Source organism: Serinus canaria, chromosome 1A (assembly GCF_022539315.1).
Source record: "Serinus canaria isolate serCan28SL12 chromosome 1A, serCan2020, whole genome shotgun sequence".
Classification (NCBI taxonomy): Eukaryota; Metazoa; Chordata; class Aves; order Passeriformes; family Fringillidae; genus Serinus; species Serinus canaria.
The window spans coordinates 57,560,648-57,581,042 of NC_066314.1; the positions used below are offsets into that span (position 1 = coordinate 57,560,648).

The 20,395-nt window shown below is 44.4% G+C and overlaps 2 protein-coding genes across 4 annotated transcripts in view; both read right to left on the bottom strand.

The window, feature by feature from the left end:
* Positions 1-4,641: 4,641 nt before the first annotated feature.
* Positions 4,642-13,574, bottom strand: TIGAR (TP53 induced glycolysis regulatory phosphatase). 2 transcript variants are annotated; one of them, XM_009094128.4, is made up of 6 exons: positions 13,371-13,573; positions 12,047-12,084; positions 10,090-10,211; positions 7,392-7,469; positions 6,428-6,538; positions 4,642-6,091 (listed from the first exon to the last, which is right to left on the bottom strand). In XM_009094128.4, exons 1-6 carry the CDS (start codon positions 13,400-13,402, stop codon positions 5,633-5,635), a joined length of 840 nt encoding a protein of 279 aa, XP_009092376.1. In that variant the 5' UTR covers positions 13,403-13,573; the 3' UTR covers positions 4,642-5,632. The 2 variants fall into 2 exon arrangements, with proteins under 2 accessions (XP_009092376.1, XP_050825668.1); XM_050969711.1 differs by having other exon boundaries at positions 5,943-6,091; positions 6,423-6,538; positions 13,371-13,574.
* Positions 13,575-18,962: 5,388 nt separating this feature from the next.
* The window catches only part of CCND2 (cyclin D2), a 30,588-nt gene continuing 29,155 nt past the window's right edge, over positions 18,963-20,395 (bottom strand). For both annotated transcript variants that reach the window (XM_050985710.1, XM_009094129.4), the window contains one exon: positions 18,963-20,395. This exon is cut by the window's right edge and continues 2,948 nt beyond it. The gene's annotated coding sequence lies outside the window, so the exon portion shown is untranslated.

The following is a 20,395-nucleotide window of genomic DNA, read 5'->3' on the forward strand; positions in this document are numbered from 1 at the left end:
AGGTCCCTGATTCTGCTCTTAGAATAGTTTTCCTAGATGGAGAGATTTCTAATTAGTATAAATACTTAGGAGCACAGGACAAGCCAAATGATCAGGATTAGTCCAAGAGTTTCATCTCCTGGAATTTTTTTTTTCTAAAGTTATTGTGGTTTTTAATTAATTTCTGAAGGAAAAGAGTGATTCTAAGGAATTAAGGGAATTGCAGGCAGACAGTTGTGCTTTTTCTTGCTTATTCAAAATACAGCAAGACTTTTTACCTTGCTGTCTATACAGTGGAGAGGTGTGATTTTATTTATGTTCTGTTTTAATCTTTTTACTTGATTCCTATACCATTATTCTTGGCTTTTGCTCCTTGAGAGCTCTGGACTTCAAGTATACAAGCAAAGTTTGAATTTTGCATTAATTGTTGGAAGATCCTCTCAAGGACTGAGGCAACTGCCCTACAACAACTGGAACCATTAAAAGCTCTGTCCATATTAAATTTTGATGGGAAATATTGGTGGGGTTAAATCTATAGACCATCTCTAAATTACTATACTAGAACAGAGTAAGAAGGTTTGCTCAGTCTATCAGTAGCCAGGGGGTAAGTAAGCTAAGACTGAATACACCATGGATTTCCATCAAAAAACTATAAATGCAACTATAGGCAACTGTATCAAAACTTTAAAGAATTTTTTCTTCAATGGAGATGCTGGCAATCACCAGCTAGTAAGAAAGCATTACTTATTTATGTCACAGTATTTATTTATTTATTTGAGTGGGTCTTAAATCCTGCAGAATATTTATAAGTATTTATAATAATATATTATAAAGACTATTTCCCTTTAAAAGAGTACCAATAAACTTTTCCATTATCTCCAAATGGTGAATACTGCATTGTCTGTTCAAGCTCCCCCTTCCAGACGTACTTGAGTGAACAAATAAATGGTAGCAGCAGTGTCTGAAAATTTTTGTGTGCCGCTGTCCCCTGTGACTTCCAGCCTCGCAGATTTCAGCTTCCTAAGCGTTTCATGCACTCCAAGTATAAAAGTTCTGTGAAAGATGATGAGAAAAATAGTGTCTTAGTAGGTCTAGACTGACCATGAAGGGATTTTAACCTCTATTGGGAAATGTCTTGTACAAGCAATGGGAAAACACAGGTCTGTCAGTTCAGTCCTGCTGGGAATTATTTGTGATCCTGGCTCAAAGATCTTGGAATAAAAGATACTTGGTAAATTAAAAGCCTCTGCAGGGAGGGCTCCCTCCCTCTGCAGGGCCCAGGATCTGCTCCAGGGGCCCAGCAATGGCACCAGAGGAACGGGCAGGGACTGAGCCCAGGAGGTTCCACCTGGGCAGGAGGCAGAACTTCTGTCCTGTGCAGTGACTGAGCCCTGAACAGATTGTCCAGAGAGGGTGTGGAGTCTTCTTCACTGAGAACATTCCAAAACCATCTGGACACAATTTGGTGCCCTGTGCTCTGGGATGGCTCTGCTAGAGCAGGGAGGCAGCACCACATGAGCCACTGTCAGGGTCCAGCCTGACCTATTCTGTGAAGACTCAAGCAGTTGTAAGATTGGAAGTTCATCATTTCCTCCTCTGCATGCTATTCTGCCCCACATAGTTATTGATGATGCCTTCTCACTAATATTTCACATTCCTGTATTTTTATTCAAAGTCATTACAAAAAAAATTGCTCCCTAAGTGCCCTAAATAGCAGCTTTACTCCATCTCAGCACTTGATCTTGGACATTACTACTTCTATGCCTACTAATTCCTTGCATACCTTCTTCACCCTGTTTTTTCTCCTGAACAACATTTATCTTTACCAGCTGAGCTGATGGTTTCCATTGTGGTATTAAGCCTTCAATTAAGATTCACCTTGATCATATTTAATTTTTCCCTTGCCTATACTTTAGTTACTTCATCAGAGAACTACCCATTTAGTTGAGTGCGAACTACTAACAGTAAAACCTCATTTAATTAGATTCCAGGTTTCATTTACCTCTCTTGTCTGTAATTACTTTCTCCTTCAGAATTTGTTGCATTAACCATGATTTAAATTTCTTTAGAGAAGTAGAATTAAATAGTATGATTCTTGGGACTGTCCCAAGTAGGGCCAGCAGCCAGACTCAGTGATTCTTGTGGGTGCCTTCCAATTCAGTATATTTCACAATTCTAAAACTAATTTTGTGATTCCTGCCCTCTGAAATCAAACCTCCTTTTTTCACCTCAGCTTTTAAATTCATTAAATTCACTTTTCAATGGCCAGCTGTTGCAAAACACATTCGGGACTTATTACAGTCAAGTGTGCTGCACCACCCTGCTCCCATTCAGCTCTGGCTGGATGACCCAGCTGGGCATCAAAAGGAAAGAGTTCTGCCTGGAGCCTTCCTTTGGTGGCCAGTACCAGCCTGCTCAACCCAACCATTCCTGGGTTTTATTCCAGTATTCTCCCATGCCTCCTGCTCTGTGGTCTCGGAGGCCTCCTGCCAGGCTCTGGCACTCAGGTAAGTAATGCACTGCCACATGGGGTCCCTGCACCCCAGGAAACCCAGAGCTGTTTGCAGTAACAGCAGAGCTGTCTGTCACATGAGACCCTCCTGAATGGCACTGGAGTCACCACACACACACAGATACCCCACAGTGGCTCTGCCATATCCATGGATACCAGAGAAGCAGCTCACAAACCACTGTGCAGTTCATTTGTGCCATGCAGCTGCCATTTGCGCAGGATTACCAAGATCTAAAAACCTCCAGCTCATGGCCAAAGCCCTCAAAAGCAGGACACATCTGGGGGAAATCTGACATATTTTAAGTCCAGGAATGTGGGTTGTGGACCTGATGCAGCCAAAAGCTTGGATATATAGAATGCATCTATTTAAATTATGTTCTAATTTTTTTTAAAAAAAGGAAAAAACCTCCTCCTTTTACAAAGGCAGGGCTATGTCTGCACAAGTCTTCAACAGAGAACTGTGGGAATAGAGAACGTATCTTTGCTTTAGAGGAAGGAAACTGTGGTACTACCAGAGCTGTCTGCCTGATAGCTGCTGGAGGAGAGGCAGACCTGTGAGGAGATGGAGCCAGCAACCATTTCAACTACTAAGTAGTCCCTTAAATATTTGTAGTCTGTTACTATTCCTAACAGACCCATCTTTTGCTGCAACTCTCCTTTCCCATGAACCCAATAAACTGTACAGGTTTACTGTACACATGCACAAGAGTCACTTGACCAAAAAAAAGATTTAGTCTCAGTGTTGATGTAAAAACTTAAAAAGAGGAGTACTATACACAGACCTAAAGAAAACAGCTTTTAGAATCAGCTTCAGAAGCTTCCAAAATTAGTGACTTTTTAATGCAGAGAGAACCTGACATGTGACATGACAAAGGAGAAATAACAAATGCAACTATTTTAGGGCAGGCTATAAGCCCACCTAGGCTGGCATCCTCTCTCCAGCAATGTCAACAGCAGATACTGAGGGAAAAAGCACATCTGGGCAACTGTAGGACACTCTTGACTGCTTGTACTCTCTTGGCCACTGGTAGATGTGTTTGCAGCATTTTAGTGTGTTTTACAAAGTCTGAATTGGGAGATTCTGATGAATTTTCACTGAAAAATGTGACGTCATTAAGATAGGAGCTGTTCAGAAAACCTGAGTGGTTTTACCCTTTGGTATTTTTCCTTGTCAGGCACCACAGTACCATCTACTTGCCCCGTGTGAGACTTACAAGAGGAAACAATTTGGTAACAGTAAGTTAAAGAAAACAATCACACAGGTTCCTTAGGCTGGATTTAAATTTTAATGACCTATAAATACAAAAAAATGTGGGTAAAGCTTATTATAGAGGAAGAGTCAAAAATCCCTCTGGGAATAGTGTGACCCAAGCAGCGGCAAAGCACTTAACAAAGTAGATGATCTCCTAAGTTATGGCATCATCAACAAGAACAGTATATTAATTACCTGCTTGAGAGCAAGCAAGAAAGATAAAGAAACCTTTGAAAGTGAGAAGCACCCCAATCACTAGTGTGTTTTGAAATATTTGATGAAATGACAGACTTAGGGAGAAAAATGTGTCACGTCTCCACTCATCCTCTCGAATTTTCAACTCCATTAAGAATTGATGAATGGTTCCAAGAAGAATTGATGGAATGGCTGGCAAAATTCAGGACATGGCAGTTCCAGAGGAGTTTCAGCAGTTTAAAGCACTGGCAGGAGAATTCCTTGCTATGTAAGTGGCATGCCTGAAATAAACTGGCACTACCAGGGACAAGCAAATTCAGAATTAACTCTTGCCCCATTCTCCTACCATTAACTCTGTTAGAAGTCATAATTAAAGCTTTTCTATCTTCATTGGCTGTGACCATCAATTTAGTACTGAGAAGCCTTCCAGGAAGATGCATTTCACAAAGAGCTTGAGGACTCCATGCAAAAGTCATATTCCCATTTTAGCTTCCTGTGAGGACTTATTTTCTTCAGTATATTGAGAAGGAATTATTTTATTACTGAAAAAGAGCCATGGAAACTTTTAAACAACATCAGCCTTAAGAGTCTTTTTCACAGTAAAAAGCCAGGAAAGAAAAAAAGTTATGTAATCTGAGCAAAGCTTCACAGGGCAATATTAAGAAAGATTTTTACCTCAAAAGAAATACAGATGAAATGGGAGTTCTATTCAAGAGCCTTTAATTTTTTTTTAACAGGCCAAAAATATGCAAATGAAGAAAAAATACATGAATCTTATAAATAACATAAACCAGATAAGCTCACACTGTAACACCACAAACACCCCAGTGGGGAAAGAATGCAGTATTAACACCAACAGTCACCAAACAATCAAACTTGCCTCATTCTAGGCAAAAATATTCATAGAATCAAGTGCATGACTGCAGCTGACAGAAGGATTCCAGTCAAGTACAACTCACCCCAGAGAGAAAGTCCCTTTTCCAGAAAAGAGACGATTACTATGTGCACACAAGGTTCCTCATCCTGCTCACAGCTAAAAATAAATACTCTGTGTTTGTGTACAGTGCTCGTCAACAGAGATCTCGACAACCTGATCAATTTCTTAGGAAATACTCCTGGCGAGGTAGGTTTATCATCATTCCCACATTACAAATGGAAAGGAGACTTGCCCAGAGTCTCACAGATATTCAGTGTCAGAGTCACATCCCTTGGCTCTGCACCAAACCTGTCCCACTGGGCAATGCTTCCTAGGTTCTACTATTGCATTAAAAAATTTAAGACAACATGTATGTTTCATATTACAATATAGTATTTTGTAATGAAACAAGAATACAGTATAGCTCAGCTTTGAGGTACCACTCCTCTCCCCAACCCTTTCATTTGGAGGTAACCAAAATAATTATGGAGTAATGCAAAGGAGTTGTCTGAAATATGTGCTGTAGGAGCAGATATGCAAGTGACTGCAAGTATTATGCTTCTGAGAACAGAGAATATTTGTTTTATTTTGCTACTGCCAACTTTTACTGGGCACTAGGACCATGCAAATTGTGGTTTTTAGGATGGCAAGCAGTTGCATGTCTCCCTTTTTGCAGTTTAGTGTCAGCAATTCCAGTCAATCCCAGTAATTACTACAGATACTTTTCCCAAGTTTAGCAAAATTATGATCTAATCCCACTTTCCCCCCCCAGAGACTCTTAAAACACTTTTGAAGCTACACATTCAGCTCCCACATCCACTAAGTGAGAGTCTTGGTTAAGACAGACACATGCAATATTGGGCTTCAACAAATTCCCGTTTTCAAGTTTTATAATGAAATGACTGACTCCAGTATTGGGACTGACAGAAGACAGCTGGGACTTGGTTAAATTTGTTGGTAAGGTACAGTTGAGATCTGAAACCATATAGCCAATCCAGTTCCTCATGTAGGCTCCATGACTCACCACCAAAATATTGGCATCTAATACCATCGAAGATCCGCTGCCCGCAGAGCTCAGCTCTGCCTCGCTGCAGTGGCTTGTCCAAGGGAAAACAAACTGTTCTCCAGATGTTCCTGAGCTCCTGCCTGGGGCACTGGGCTTGCCATGCTCCTTCTGCTCCAACTCAACAGCCAGCCGGCAGAGGAATTCAAAAAAATCCCTTGCACGCTCTCTCACCTGCAGGGAAAGGCCAGAAGGGAATGTTGTGAAGAACGAAGAGATCGTTGTGAAGCAAGCACAGATTTGGCCTTTCAGAAATCTGATACAGAACTACTTCAGGTAAAAGACAAAGATTTCTCACAGACAAGGCTCAGAAGCCAATGTAAGTTACTGACTGCTGTGCAAACTCCTCTGCCCTCCAGAGAACAATTGCTATCATCCTCCTGTGAGCCACAGCTTCACGAGGAGTTAGTTTCAAAATCAATATTTTAGTTATAAAGAGATTCCCCACTTGGCAGCCACTATTATCAGACCAAGCAGTAAAGTAAATACATAAATAAATAAATACCATACTTCATCCAGTGTTTCTCCTCCAGAAGGTGTGAATGAAGGACATTGCTCTCCAGCATCCTTTGCCATAGCCTTGAGGTCAGCCAAAGGCCTTCCTTCTGCAACACCATACTTCTGTAAGGGAAAAACAGGGCTTGGCAGGATGTGTCAGGTCTTCTGTACCCCTTCCAGAGGCTGCAAACAGCTCTCCCCTTTGTGAAGCTTCAGCTTTGTTTTCTTTGATTCCCAAGGCATAGCTACCTTTTACATTTTATCCCAATTCTGGGTGAGGAAATATCTTTATAGGTACCCTTTTAAACAGCAGATATATATATATATTTATATCTATATATAGATATAGGTATAAATAGATATAGATGCTCAGTAGACAAATACGCTAAGAGCAGCATCTCATTTAAAGCATGGACATTCAAAACATGAGGATAAACTCCATTTTCGGTTTGCTTGCAAAAAGGCTACAGGGAATTATTTTTCACATGTTAGAAACCAGTATTTTCTCTAAAGACCTGTGAATTCTTTACAACAGAGGATGGATTCATCTTCAATTCAGAATTCTTGAAAAAGATATTACAAAAAGGAAACAAAACCACACAAGTACACTCACAATTAAAAGTAAATAATAAGTCCTTGCTGATTTCAAGTGAAGAACTGGAATTTCTGAGATAAAAAAGATTCAAACAGGAAATGCTACAATCATGTGCTGCCCCTTAAACACTAAACTTTACCTTATTTAAATCATTAAAACATCATAGTTACAACATTCATCACTTAATTTTGGCTCTGCTTCACCCTTCTGCAAACAATTTAATGTCCCTGATGTGAATTGTTCAGTTTCCAGTGATTAAAAACACATAAAATAGTGCTCTCCACTGCTAAATCTACCATTCAATAAGCCAAGATACTCATCAGCAGGAAGCTACATTTTCAAATTGTTCAATATTTGATAATAAATTCTTTTGGCACTTACTCTCTCTCGCAGTCTTGCATCATACTTGATTTCCAAATCTTTGCCAAACCTGTTTTTCCCTAGAATGGCAGCAGCAGTCTAAAAAGTGAATATATGGTCACATCAACTGGACAGAACATAGACACACCACCCTACACCACCAGAGCCAAGGTGAATCCTATCAGCAGCATCCAACAACCCAAATCAACAAAACAGAAAGTTTTTCAGCTACCAGTCTGGCAGAACTGGATAGATGGCGCAGGCCAGGCCATAAAAATAGAAAAGCTGCAATCTTCTGGCAGTTCCTTCCCAATTCAAAGTCCAGAACAGCTGAAGAAACAGCACCCATGAGAGGTAGCCAGAAGGGTTTACTAGGATAAGAGCCACATCTTCTCTTGAATAGAACACAGAGCAATCACGTGGACATTCTTTACATGGACTACATGGGCCAGACTCACAGCTGTGCTCCCCAGAACTGCTCAGTTAATCCAACTGAAAAAACATCTCTCACTATCTGGCTGCCACAGCCAATCCTTAGGGCTGGAATGGACCTCTGGAGATCAACCTGCCCAGGCAGGGTCACCTGGAGCAGGTGACACAGGAGCATGTCCAGGTGGGTTTGGAATGTCTCCAGAGAGGAGACTCCAGGCTCTCCCTGGGCAGGTTGTTCCAGGGCTCTGCCACCCTCAATGTACAGAAATTCTTCCTCATGTTGGAAGGTGGAACTTTTTGTGTTTTAATTTGTGTCCATTGCTCCTCATCCTGCCACTGGGCACCACTGGAAAGAGCCTGGCACCATCCTCTGACACTCCTTGGAGATATTTCTATGCATTAATGAGATCCCCTCTCAGTTTTCTCCATACTAACCAGGCCCAGCTCCCTCAGTCTCCCCTCATTAAAAAGATGCTCCAGACCCCTCATCATCTCTGTGGCCTCCACTGGGTCCCCTCTTTGTCTTTCTTGGGAACCAGAGGACAGCTGCTCCTGGTTCTTACATGCACCCAAGTGTGAAGGCTACACTGGCTTCACAGACAGTTTGAGCTGTGCAAACATCCACACCCAATCAATCTGACATTTATAGAACTCATTTTGAAAACACTCCTTGGATTCTGGCACAAATAAGCAGCCTTGTTGTACTACTGGCACATTTAACATGTTGCTTAGGACAAATTTGGTCTTGGAAATTTAACCTTCTCTCAAAGAATAAGGCAGAAATAAAGACAGGGTTGAATCCACTTCCTTGTGTACAATGCATAGCACAGTTATTTGTATGATTATATGCAGGAATTTCCTTTTGAACAGAACTTGTACATTGCTCCCATACTCAAGCTGTGAAGTGACAGTGTAGTAACAGGCCCTTCATAGAACTGCAGCTGCCAAGAAAGCTGCACATGGACCACATGGAAAATTCAGCTTTACACATCTTTGGGAAAGCTTTCCCAACATCTGGATAGCTTGTCAAACAAATGGCAAAACAAAGAAAGACCTGAATTTTTCCTTTCCTGTAGTCAAAGGAAAAATTCAGACCTTTCACACTAGGAGAGTGCAATTTTGAAAGTGCTCTTCATGGAAAAGGCTGTCTCTAACAGAAGAAAAAATATCCCAAACCAATTCCTGTAAGGCAGGCACACAGCACAGACAGCTTTATGAAAGTCAGAAAACATTCTCAATGTTATAAAATATCATCACTGCCATTCACACACATAAAGGAAGTGACTCAGGCAGCTATTCTGCATATTTAAAATATCCAACTAGTGCACTCTTCCATCCTTGTCTCTTATTTTCTGCATAAGTTGTGCTGCTACAGCAGTTTCTGGAATTGTGCTGCAAAACTGATGAGCAATGTTGATGGTGTATGTTTTGAGGGGAAAAAAAAAAGGAGATTTATACTACATTTGGTTGATCTGGTTTACAACACAGCTTCACAGGCTTCTACAGCAAAAAGCAAGCAAACAAGAATGGCTTAGGACTTTCAACCCCCTACATTGTCTCTTGAAAACACAGAATCGGTACCAGAAGAGAGAATTAAAGATAGGGCCTCCACAGGAGACATGACCTTCCTAGAACAGCCAACCTCTAACTTTAAAAGTTTTGGTTCCCTAATTTTGAGTATTTCATAGTTCTGCACACAAGGTCACATTTAATCCCATGCAGTAACTTTCCCTCTTTATTTAATCTATATTGCATATTTACTACATCAAGGAAAGACATATGAGATGCCTGACAAAATCCAACATCTCTGCCCATTTAATGATCCTTGTACTGATTTCACAGAAAACTCAACCTTGCCTGCATTGGTCTGCATTCCTCAAAAGAATACAGCATGCAGCCACATGCCTGGGACAGTACAACAATGTCACAGCCAATCTGGTTTGTTTGCCTCTTAGAGAAAAACTCACTTCTGTCTGTGATGATGGGGACCTCGAAATCCCCATTACTCCTTTAGCAAAAACAATGCCCATATAAAATAACAGCAAATCATGGAACCATGGACTGGTTTGGGTTGGAAGGGACCTGAGATCACATAGTTCTAACCCCCTGCCACAGGCAGGAACACCTTCCTCTATCCCAGGCTGCTCAGAGCCCCATCAAACCTGGCCTTGGACACTTCCAGGGATCCAGGGGCAGCTTTTGGCTTTGTCACTGCATTATTTTTGCATCACCAACAGGAAATAAATGCCAGATTTGGGAGTCAGCTGTTGCCTCAAGATGCACTAACCTGCTTTGCTCGAAGGAGGTCACTTGAAAAGACGTGGGTAAACTTCACATTACTGAGAAATAAACCAGCAGCATCTGCTTGCCTGAAACCAGTTGCAGAGAGTGGCTCATCCACTCCTTGACCTACAAAACAGAAACCCCACAACATTAAAACATGCAAATTTTAGACCATTTAGCAGCTGACCAGGCGTGCCAGAGATAAAGAAACTGCCCAGTCATAAGAAAATCTTTCTTCTTTAGCAAAACCAATCATTAGGAAAAGTCACTGCTCTTCTGGTCTTCCCTAAACTCAGCCACACATATTTAATGATTAAAAAGCAATAAAGCCTAGGAAGACAGAAGGATCATTAGCAATGATAATTATGTTAATCTATACCTTTGACAAATTTAAACAAAACAGAGACCTACTTTTAATAAATGTGACCATTTTTAGAAGGGTCACTAGTTACTGCAAGAGGTTATCTCACAGCTGAAACTCCATAAACAGATTTGTTAAATGTGACTAAGAAAGAGGACAATACTGCTGAAAGAATGAGATGCAAACGCAATCCACTGTGGTCTCTTCCTCTCCACCTGACATGCTGACAGTAATGCTCACACAAGCTGGAGCAAACCCAGCTGCAAAGCAGCAAACCTCCCAAAAACTGTTTCCAGCCAGGAAGTCTGTGAGAATAACTGGTCACAGAGCTCTAGGACAGTGTTGAGAGAAGCAGCACTTTGGAAATCCAACCTGAGTAGGACAGGTGTGCTCCTCTCACAGCTCAGAGTCTGCAGGAGAACCCAGGACTGTGGTGGGGGGACAAACGTGTAACAGATTGCTACATCCACACCTTTTACCTATTCTAGCTCTGCAGGAAGCCAGAGCAGAAGAGAGTGAAATTCCCATCAGATTCAGAGCAAAGAAAACAAACTACTTTCACCCAGAAAATGCACAATCCACCAGCAAAAAACAGGACACCAAAAGTCCAGAACCTGAGCTCTTAACACCTCATCCGTAATTCAGACATGTGAGATGTCTGACCCCAGTGTGCTGGTAAAGGCTTACACCTCTCAGTTCAGAAGAGGCTTGCTCAAAACCAGAAGCTATGTTCTCTCCACACTGGAGAGGAGCCCTCTACACATCATTTGACCCAAAGATCTAGTAAATCAAAAGACATTATCAACATTTTAAAGCAATTAAAGCAGGGGAATATTCTTTAGTCATTTTATTATGAGCACAAAAATCCATGTTGCAAGAACTGTAAATGGCGATGCCAGAGGGAGGAATATCTGGAAGCACAATTTTCCTTCACAACATTGAAGAAAGCTCATTTATTCAGAGTACAACCCCAGCTGTGATTTTCCTACATCACAAATCCAGGCAGCTCAGTGTGTTCAGTTCTGGGTGTACAAGCCAGCAGCCACAAAGGTGAAATCTAGTTTTAAATGTGTCTAATTAAGACTGCCTTCCATGAAAGAGCTGGGGTTGAACAATTCAAGCATTTAAACAACCTTTACTCTTCATTCTTCTTGCCCTACTGCAGGTTTTTACTGCAAGTAACAGATTCCCTTCTTGAGGTAACAGCCCCTTTCACATCAGGGTCTTTACCCATCCTTCTGCAGCTCCTTTTCCCAGAAACCCTTTTCCCAAACTTCCTATTACTGGGATTTAACACAGTGCTAGGGAGTCCTTAGTAAAAGGTGCATTTTATTTGAATACATCCGACATATTTTTCCCTGTGTAGAAAAAGGAGCTCTTCTAATACTCCTGTTAAAACACAATGTGCATCAGCATCTGATGATATTCTGTGGAGGGTGACTTAAAATCTTCTGTACTGTTATGAAAGCCATGTCCTGGCTTACACATAAAGTCTCTAAAGGTTTACAGTATTATTGCTTAATGACATCTGAGCAGTTGGTGACAGGATTTCACCACAATTTTCCATCTCTAACCAGCTAACAGAATAACTCTTACTAACCTTGCAGTATCTTGTCTTTGTTGTATCTCGTTTCTCCACTGAAAAGAGATTGTAAACAACAATAAAAAAAATTACTTGTCATAATTTAAGCAGATTTTCAAAAACATTGTTGCATTAAATAGCAATCAGAGACAGCAGCACTTGAATGTAAAAAAAATGAGACACAATGCAGCACGAACCCTTTTCAAAACAATGCACACAAAGATTTTATAACAATAAAAAAACCATTTTCAAATCAATTCCAATCATACTGCTAGCTTTTAATGAGACAAAGCCATCTGGAATAAAACTAAGAAAAGTGATTTCTTAAATTTATCATAAATGCAGCACAATTTATCTGTAACAACTACACCTCCATGCTGGAAAGCACAAAGCAGCAGAAAGACTCTGGAGCCTTCTTTTGCACGTGTTGCAGCTGGTTCTCTGAACTTTACAGGGAAGCAGCTCCAGAGATTATCAAGGGTAGCAGCAGAGCTGCACGCCTGGAAGAAACAGAGCCTAGGAAGTCAGAGCAAAAGAAATCATAGACTCATGGAAGGAACTGGGTTGGAAAAGATGTTAAAGATCACCTAGTGCAGGTTCCTCAGAGCCCCAGCCAGGATGGCCTTGAACACTTCCAGGGACGGGGCAGCCACAGCTTCTCTGGGCATCCTGTGCCAGGGCCTCAGCACTCTCACAGGGAACTTTTTATACCAGACAGCCAATCTAAGCCCCCCCTCAGTCAGTGGGAAGCCCTTGTTCTGTCACTCCAGGCCCCTTGTCACATGTGTCTCTCTATCTCTGAGGTCACCCCAAAGCCTTCGCTTCTCCAGGCTGAACAATCCCAATTCCCTCAGCCTTTGCTCCAGCAGAGCTGTTCCAGCCCTCTGATCCCTTTAGTGTCCCTGCTCTGGCCTGGCTCCAGCATCTCCTTGTCCTTCCTGTGCTGGGCCCAGGGCTGGATGCAGCCCTGCAGGGGAGGTCTCAGCAGAGCGGGGTAGAGGGGCAGAATCCCCCCTGCCCTGCTGCCCCTGGGGCTTATAGTAAAGGAGAAAAAAAGCTCAACCTTCCTACAAATTAAAGAGTTTTCTCCTGACAGCTGCAAGAAGCTGGAGCTACTTCGTTCAGTCAGCTGCAACCCTCTACCAACAGAGTGGGAGAAAAAAGTCACCTTAGGAATCCCACCCGAGTCACAACCACTTTAACGTTTCACGGGAAAAGGTTCACATCACCCTTGCCCCGCCTGAGAGCTTTTGCTCAGCTTCCCCTCCCGCTGCCCGTGACCGAGGAGGGGACGCGGCCGCCGGGGCACGGCCAGCGCCGGGGATGAGCGGGCGGTACTCACTGCCGCACGACCGTCAGCCCGAACCGAACCATGGCGCACGGCAGCTCAGGTGAGCGCAGACGTGTGCCCAGGTGTGCGCGCAGGTGAGCACAGATGTGCCCAGATGTGCGCAGGTCGAGCGTATGTGAGCCCACGTCCCACCGCCCGCACTGCGGCGCCGCGCGCCGCGCCGTGACGTCATTGTCCCGCCCCGTGTGCCGCTCTGACGTCACAGGAGGCGGCTCCCGGCAGAAAAGGAGGATCCGGGCACGGTTTGTGGCTCCGATGGTAGGGGACGGTTGGCACTGCTCCCGCGCCACAAGGGACAGGACGAGAGGGAACGGCCTCACGGGAGGCTTGGGCTGCGCATCGGGAAGAAATTCCTCTCCCAGAGCGTTACGCAGCATCAGACAGGCTGCCGGGAGCGGTGGAGTCACCGGCCCCGGTGGCATTTGAGCGCCCCGAGGATGTGGCGCCTGCGGACAGGGTTCAGTGGTGGGCGTGGCAGTGTGAGGTTTACACCTGGACTGCTGCACCCTAAATGGTTCCGCATTCTCACTATGCAATTGCAATTAGGAGGCTTTCACCTTAAAACTCCGGGTTTCGCAGCGTCTCATGACGCTGGCGTTAAGGAAGCTTCCTGGTCTAAGCATCCCGGAGCCACTTCTCCGGAGTGACACTCGCAGCGCCTTAGCTGGGACTGAAGCCCCTTCCCAGCTGCATCCCCCGCACTCACAGTCGGACCGGGTTTCCTTACTGGCTCAGTTCCAGGTTTCCCTGCTCAGACTCTCAGATGTCCAGTTCCGTAACATCCTTCAGACGTGGTGCAATTACTAAATGACAAAAAACAGCCTAAGCTGGTGGCCTTCCAGGAGGGACGCAGCACAAGGGAACCCCTGCGCTTTTACAGCCTCACAGATGAAGGGTAGGAAAGTTTGGGTGTTCATCTCCTGCCGTGTCTCTGAGTGTCCATCCCGTGCCCGGTGCCAGAGGGCACTGTGCTGGGCGAAGGGCTGGCAGTTGCCAGCCTCTGTCTCAGCTGGGCTGCTCCAGAGCTCAGCCTGCAGCTCCAGTGCAGCTGCACCCCGAGCTCCCTGCACTGAGTGTGCTCCTCCACACCGGGACCGGGGAACGGACCCAGTCTTTTGCAGAATGCTTGGTAATGTTCATTCGGGCTACATCAGCTCACTTAACACTGATTGGCAGCAGCACTTTGCTCAGAGTAATATCAATACATTGATATTTATGTATAGATGGGTGAAAGGCATTACTCTCAAGTCAGTTAAAAGCCTGGGCAGCCAAATCACACCCCGGAGTAACCATCCGCAAAGGCAAGCTAGTTCCAAGGAATAGTTTAAAGCAGCAGTTTCCAAGGCAGAGCAGTGTGAGATGTCACACTCACATCCAGCTGGGACCACACTGGTCTTGTTCTGCAGAACCCACAGAATCACAGAATGGCCTGGCTTGGAAGGGACCTTAAAGACCACCCCTCTGACATGGGCAGGGACATCTTCCACTGTCCCAGGTTGCTTCAAGCCTCATCCAACCTGGCCTTGGACACTTCCAGGGATCCAGGGGCAGCCACAGCTTCTGTGGGCAGCCTAGAAAGTCCTGCTGGTAAAATGGACAAAGTGGCACAAGAAGTGACTGGAATTCATCCTTTTCTCCTCAGAAAGCTGAAGTTTTATGGCTTACAGACAGTGTGATTTACCAAAATATTAGTTGGTCAGCTGAGTGTATTTCCTTCAGGATTTATCAACCAGATCAAATAAATACTATCTAAAAATCCAGTAAATTCTTCTGGGTTGCCCAGAGGTCTGACCTCAGTTTGAAAGCAGTTTGTGCTTTAACACCAAATACATTCTAAATGAAGACTGAAATGTAATTTGTTTCCATTCCTGTTTAAAGCAGATGCAAAAATTAAATATTTAATGCAAGAGATGTGTCTGTTTAGTTTCCTTTTAATCTTCCTTTTGCAGCGTGGTGTTAACTTCAAATTTCTGCAGTGCCTCTCCTCCACAGATTTCGGAACTGACATTTTTAAGGGGTGACACCAGTGACAGTCTCGCCTGTAAATGAGACAGTGCCAACTGAATCAGCTCTGACCTATTTCTGTTCTATCACCATTAAAAACAACTGTGTTTTGATGCGGTGATAAAACTCCAGCTGTGTCTCATGCGTGGTTTAGAGGATCAAGTCTCAAACATGAGCCTACACTTTCTAAGTGCACGCTTTCATACAGGTCCTTTTGCAAAAGTGACAGCTCTTCAGGCAAAGTTTGTGACAGACTTTGTCTGAAGTCACCCATTCTGGGTGACACACAAGCCACTTTGGCCTTGTGAGAAAACAGCTTGGAAAGCCTGTACCTTCTGGCTTAGGGCCTCGTGGCTTAGCTGCTAGATTAGATTTCCCTTTCAATTGCCATTTGGGATCTGATCTTGCTCGTTGCACTTACACCCAGCAGAAACCTTTGCTGAATTTCTCCAGTTGTGTGCCATTGCACTTCTCTGCCTGGGTAATGCTCCTCTGAGGGGTGTGCTGGCCTGAAGAGAGGCACAACCCTGGCAAATCTATACAGAGCTTGTGCTGTGGACAGGCCTCAAACTGGGTCTGCTGGAGAGCACAGTTCTTAGAATTTCATTCGTGGCAGTGACTTCGGGACTCTTTGATAGTTTTTAAGCTGGTTCTCAGTGCGGTATCCGGGCTGCGAGCAGGGGCAGCCCCTGGGCCGAACACCTTCCCTTCTGCTGGAGCTGTGGCTGCGGGCTGTGTGGCGGAGCCGTGGGAGCCCGGGCACGTTCCTTCCCCAGCGCGGGGCTCCCGGCACTGTCCCGGGGCCCTGAGGGCCGTGCGCGGTGCGCGGGCGCCCCCTGGCGGCTCCCCTCGCGCTCTGCAGTGCCCGCCGCGGCCCTTCCCATTCCACAGACCTCGCCGTTCCCGGGATCAGAGGGATCCCAGCCTTCCCCGGGCGCTGTCAGCGCACACCAGAAAGATCAATACTTGGTGGTGTCTAAGAATCAGATGCAAAGTAACCAGAAGAAAAAGTTTCTCTGAGAAGCAAACGAGCTGAATTTACAATCATGGAATCATAGGCTATCCTGACTTGGAAGGGACACACAAGGGTCATCCAGTCCAACCCCTGGCCCTGCAAAGACACACCAACAATCCCACCCTGTGCATCCCTGAGAGCGCTGTCCAAACACTCCTGGAGCTCTGGCAGCCTCGGGGCCGTGACTGTCCCTGGGGAGCCTGTTCAGTGCCCCAGCACCCTCTGGGGGAAGAACCTGTCCCTGATATCCACCCTGACCCTCCCCTGACACAGCTCCAGCTGTGCCTCAGGTCCTGTCCCTGGTCACGCAAAGCAGAGATCAGGGCCTGCCCCTCCTCTTCCCCTCATGAGGAGGCTGCAGAATGTGATGAGTTCTCCCCTCAGATACAATGTGAGGAAGCTGGAAAAATTGAGATAAATTTTTGTTTGAGTGTGCTGGATGACAATGCTGATTTCATCCTTCATCCTCCAGCTGGTTATGTCCTACTCACAGCTTTGCTCAGGTTCTGAAAACCCTCATCAGAAAGGTCAGTGTACTGCTCTTCAGGGAAGCTTGCGAGACCTCTGTCAGATGAACCAGCACTTTTGCTCGAAGATGGGGTCCTGAGTAACCTGAGGAGCCCAGCACAGCCAGCCTGCTGACCTTTCCCTCCCTCCTTCACTGCTCTGGCCTAATTCTTCTTGCAGTTTCTGCATGTTGCATTCTGGAAGAGCTCAAATAACAACCCAGTTTATTTTTAGAGAAAACTCAATGGCAAGACCAAGCTAGCACCACATCATTTCCACAGAATGACAGGCATTTAAGGACACAGACATTTCCCCTTTTATTTGTTTTCTTATTTGCATCAGTTCCTTTCTCTCTCTCTCTCTCTAGCAGGTTGCAGCAAAACTGTGTTTTTTCTTACCTTAGTGTAAATACCTCAGCTTTATTCACCTTAATTTCTAATCCTAACAGGTCTTGATTGAATGCTACTGCTGCTGAGGGATGCCCTTCCTCACAGTGCTCCTGGAGCCCAGCAGAGCACTGACCTGATGTTCTCCCTGGCCAGTGTCCTCACTGAGAGTCCCACAGGTTTCAGTGTTGTCTCCAGGCTGCATCAGCAGGAACATCAGCAGCCCAGCTAGAATACAAATCACCTTTGAGAACCCTTTTAAGTATGACCACAGAAGCACAGGATGGGTCGGGTTGGAAGGGACCACAGTGGGGCATCTGGTACAGTCTCCCTGCTCCAGCAGGGCCATCCTAGAGCACAGGATTGTGTCCAGACAGCTCTGGAACATCCCCAGTGAGGAAGACTCCTCACCGTCTCCGGACAATCTGCTCAGGGCTCGGTCACTGCACAGTTCCAGTCCTTCACAGGCTCCAAGATGAGCCTAGTAAATACCAGAAATTGCTGGTCATGTTGTTCAATAGTGGTCAGAAAAAACCCTGGACTTGTGATGTTTTAGAATCTCTACCTCTTGGTGGAGATAAGCTGGGAAATGTGAGGCTCACAAGACATTTGGCAGGGAAGTTTTCAGAGACTTTCCTTAAAACCAAAGGTCCCAAGATTGTGTGATTATGGCTAGAAAGATTTCTATCTCCTGATTTAATCCCTATTTCCTATTCATTTTAATTAATTCAGATTAATTCCATAATTCATAATTAATTCATATTTCCATCTATGATTTTTTATTTGTTTCTGTTTATTTCTGCTTGTGTGTTCCTTCATTTTTGAAACATTTGTTTTTTTCCTTTTGGGTTTTTTCCTTCTTCCTGTTCATTTTATCTTGAAGTTTGTCATTTGGGGTCTTTTCCTTTCATTTATCTTTGGGTTTGGCAGCATAATTCACTTTATGATAATGTTTCCCCAGTATGTCTGCCCAAATTCTCTTCTTCATTCTTCTCTTTGCTGTCCCCAGGGGTGAAAAAGGGCTGGACATTCAGGAGAAAACTGCTACTGGATGGCAGTGGAGGAGAGGTCAGGCCAAACACATCCCACAGGAGCTTGGTAACTTCACAGCAGTCATCCACAAGCAGATGTGGGAGAGGGGAGAGGTTCAGCATCCTGCCCCCCTGGCCACAGACTGAGGAAGCAGACTCTGGACAATAGACTCATTTCTTCCCACTGGCTTCACCACAAATCCCACTCCTTTTACTCACGGTTTCCCCAGGTTTACAGAAAGAAAAACAATCTGATTTTTTCAGTAGCATTCCAGTGCAACAAACAATTGAGTGAAGACTTAAACTGTATTTCAATTCATTTCAAAAAATGTGCACTCCATGTGGCTTTTCACCAGCTCAATTTGATTCCCACAAAATATTTTGATCCTGCAATTTACCAATTTTTGGGACTTTGTTCTCCTTGAATCTCAGGGGATTATGTGCCAGAATTTGCCTATCCAGTGGGAATGCAGCTACATTTTAGAGGCAGGCTCGTTCTGTGACTGCAGTCTTCATTTTATATGCCTGCTAGCACTATCTATCCAGATCAGAGGCTTTAGAATCACATCCCACCAAGGAAACAACACCATAGAGTGAGTGTACACAACCAAATTCACTAAAGGAATAAAAGCAAGGCAAGTAAATTTAGGTCAAGGTGAGTTTATTGTCCATACAGCATACCTAATCCCGCCAAAACACTTTTCTTAGAACCATCTTTAAACTAGTCAAAACAATAGGTTATTAATAAAAATGACAACACTGAACAAAGACCTTTTAAAAGGCAACCAAGACTACACCGTATCAGAGTCTTATCCATCAAAAACAACCTCATGTACTTTCTAAATACTTTTGTTTACACTGATGTCTACTACCACACTTTCTAGCATCCCCTGACCACATAAACATCCACACCTCTTAAAGAGCACATTTGTGAGAGAATAACGTTGACTTGATATGGCATCACACTCAATAAAGCAAAAAACAAAAAAAAAACAAAACAAAAAAAAAACCAACAAAAAAAAATAAAACAAAACCCAAAAAAGTTTGAGAACAGAAACTGTGCAACCAAGAGTGATTTCTGAGGTACATGAGAACATGGTATTAACATAGTGGAAAAAATCCAGTGGCCAGGTAGTTTGCTGAGTAATTAAGAGCTGTCCGATTACTCAAGCATAAATCAGAGACATTGAATTAATTGGACATGGGATTAATTGGTATTTTTCTCTTTCACAAGCATGTTGGAAATACAAATAAATACATTATGAGGTGCTCCTACACTACAGCAACAGGAAGCAGAAGACCACCAAAGTACCATCAATAGGAAGCTGAAAGAGAAAGGCTTTTAGCAACTGTACCAATCCTTTGGCACTTGGGAAGGCAGAATCAGCAACACATCTTCTATTCTGTTTTAATCAATCAATCGAGAGGTTTACAATTTCTGCAGTTGGGGGGGGGGGGGGATCTCACACCTCATTTGCAGTAACAACACACTTCCTTTAACATCTGTTAAAAGAGTACTAGGCAGTCATTTTATTCTGAAAACTACTGTGAAAGCGCTCAACTTGTAGGGTCTGCAGCCATCAAACATACAGTACACTGTAACCAGAAGGTTGGCACTTGGGGAGCATGTCACTGCAGCCAAGGACACTCCTCACCCTGGTAGGGACACACACAGACCCACCAGGACCCCGCAGAGACTGGGAATGCTGAATGGTGCTGCCCCTTCCAGCACAGCTCGCCCCCACCCTGCTGTAGGGCAGCCAACAAATGAGGTGACCCTCAGCCTCTGTCCCTTCAGTTCTGCAGAGCAGTGACACTGTGGGATCAGCCCTGTGATCCACAGCAGGGATCATCCCTGTGTTCCATGGAAAGAATCACCCCTGTGATCCACAGCTGGAATCATCCCTGTGTTCCACAGCAGGGATCAGCCCTGTGATCCACAGCAGGAATCACCAGTGATCCTCTGCAGGGATCATCCCTGTGATCCTGTGGCTGCTGTGGGACTGGGGTGTGAAGGAGGCTGGATGAAGAGCAGGGGCAGGACCCTGTAGGCAGGACCCTAAACACAGGTCC

Bases quoted from the DNA above. Each gene is read 5' to 3' on its own strand.
- TIGAR (XM_009094128.4), bottom strand. From the start codon at position 13,402: ATGGTTCGGTTCGGGCTGACGGTCGTGCGGCA. The intron at 12,085-13,370 runs GTGAGTACCGCC...ATCTCTTTTCAG, and splicing joins GGGCTGACGGTCGTGCGGCA to TGGAGAAACGAGATACAACA. The intron at 6,092-6,427 runs GTATGGTATTTA...CTTTCCCTGCAG, and splicing joins GAGGAGAAACACTGGATGAA to GTGAGAGAGCGTGCAAGGGA.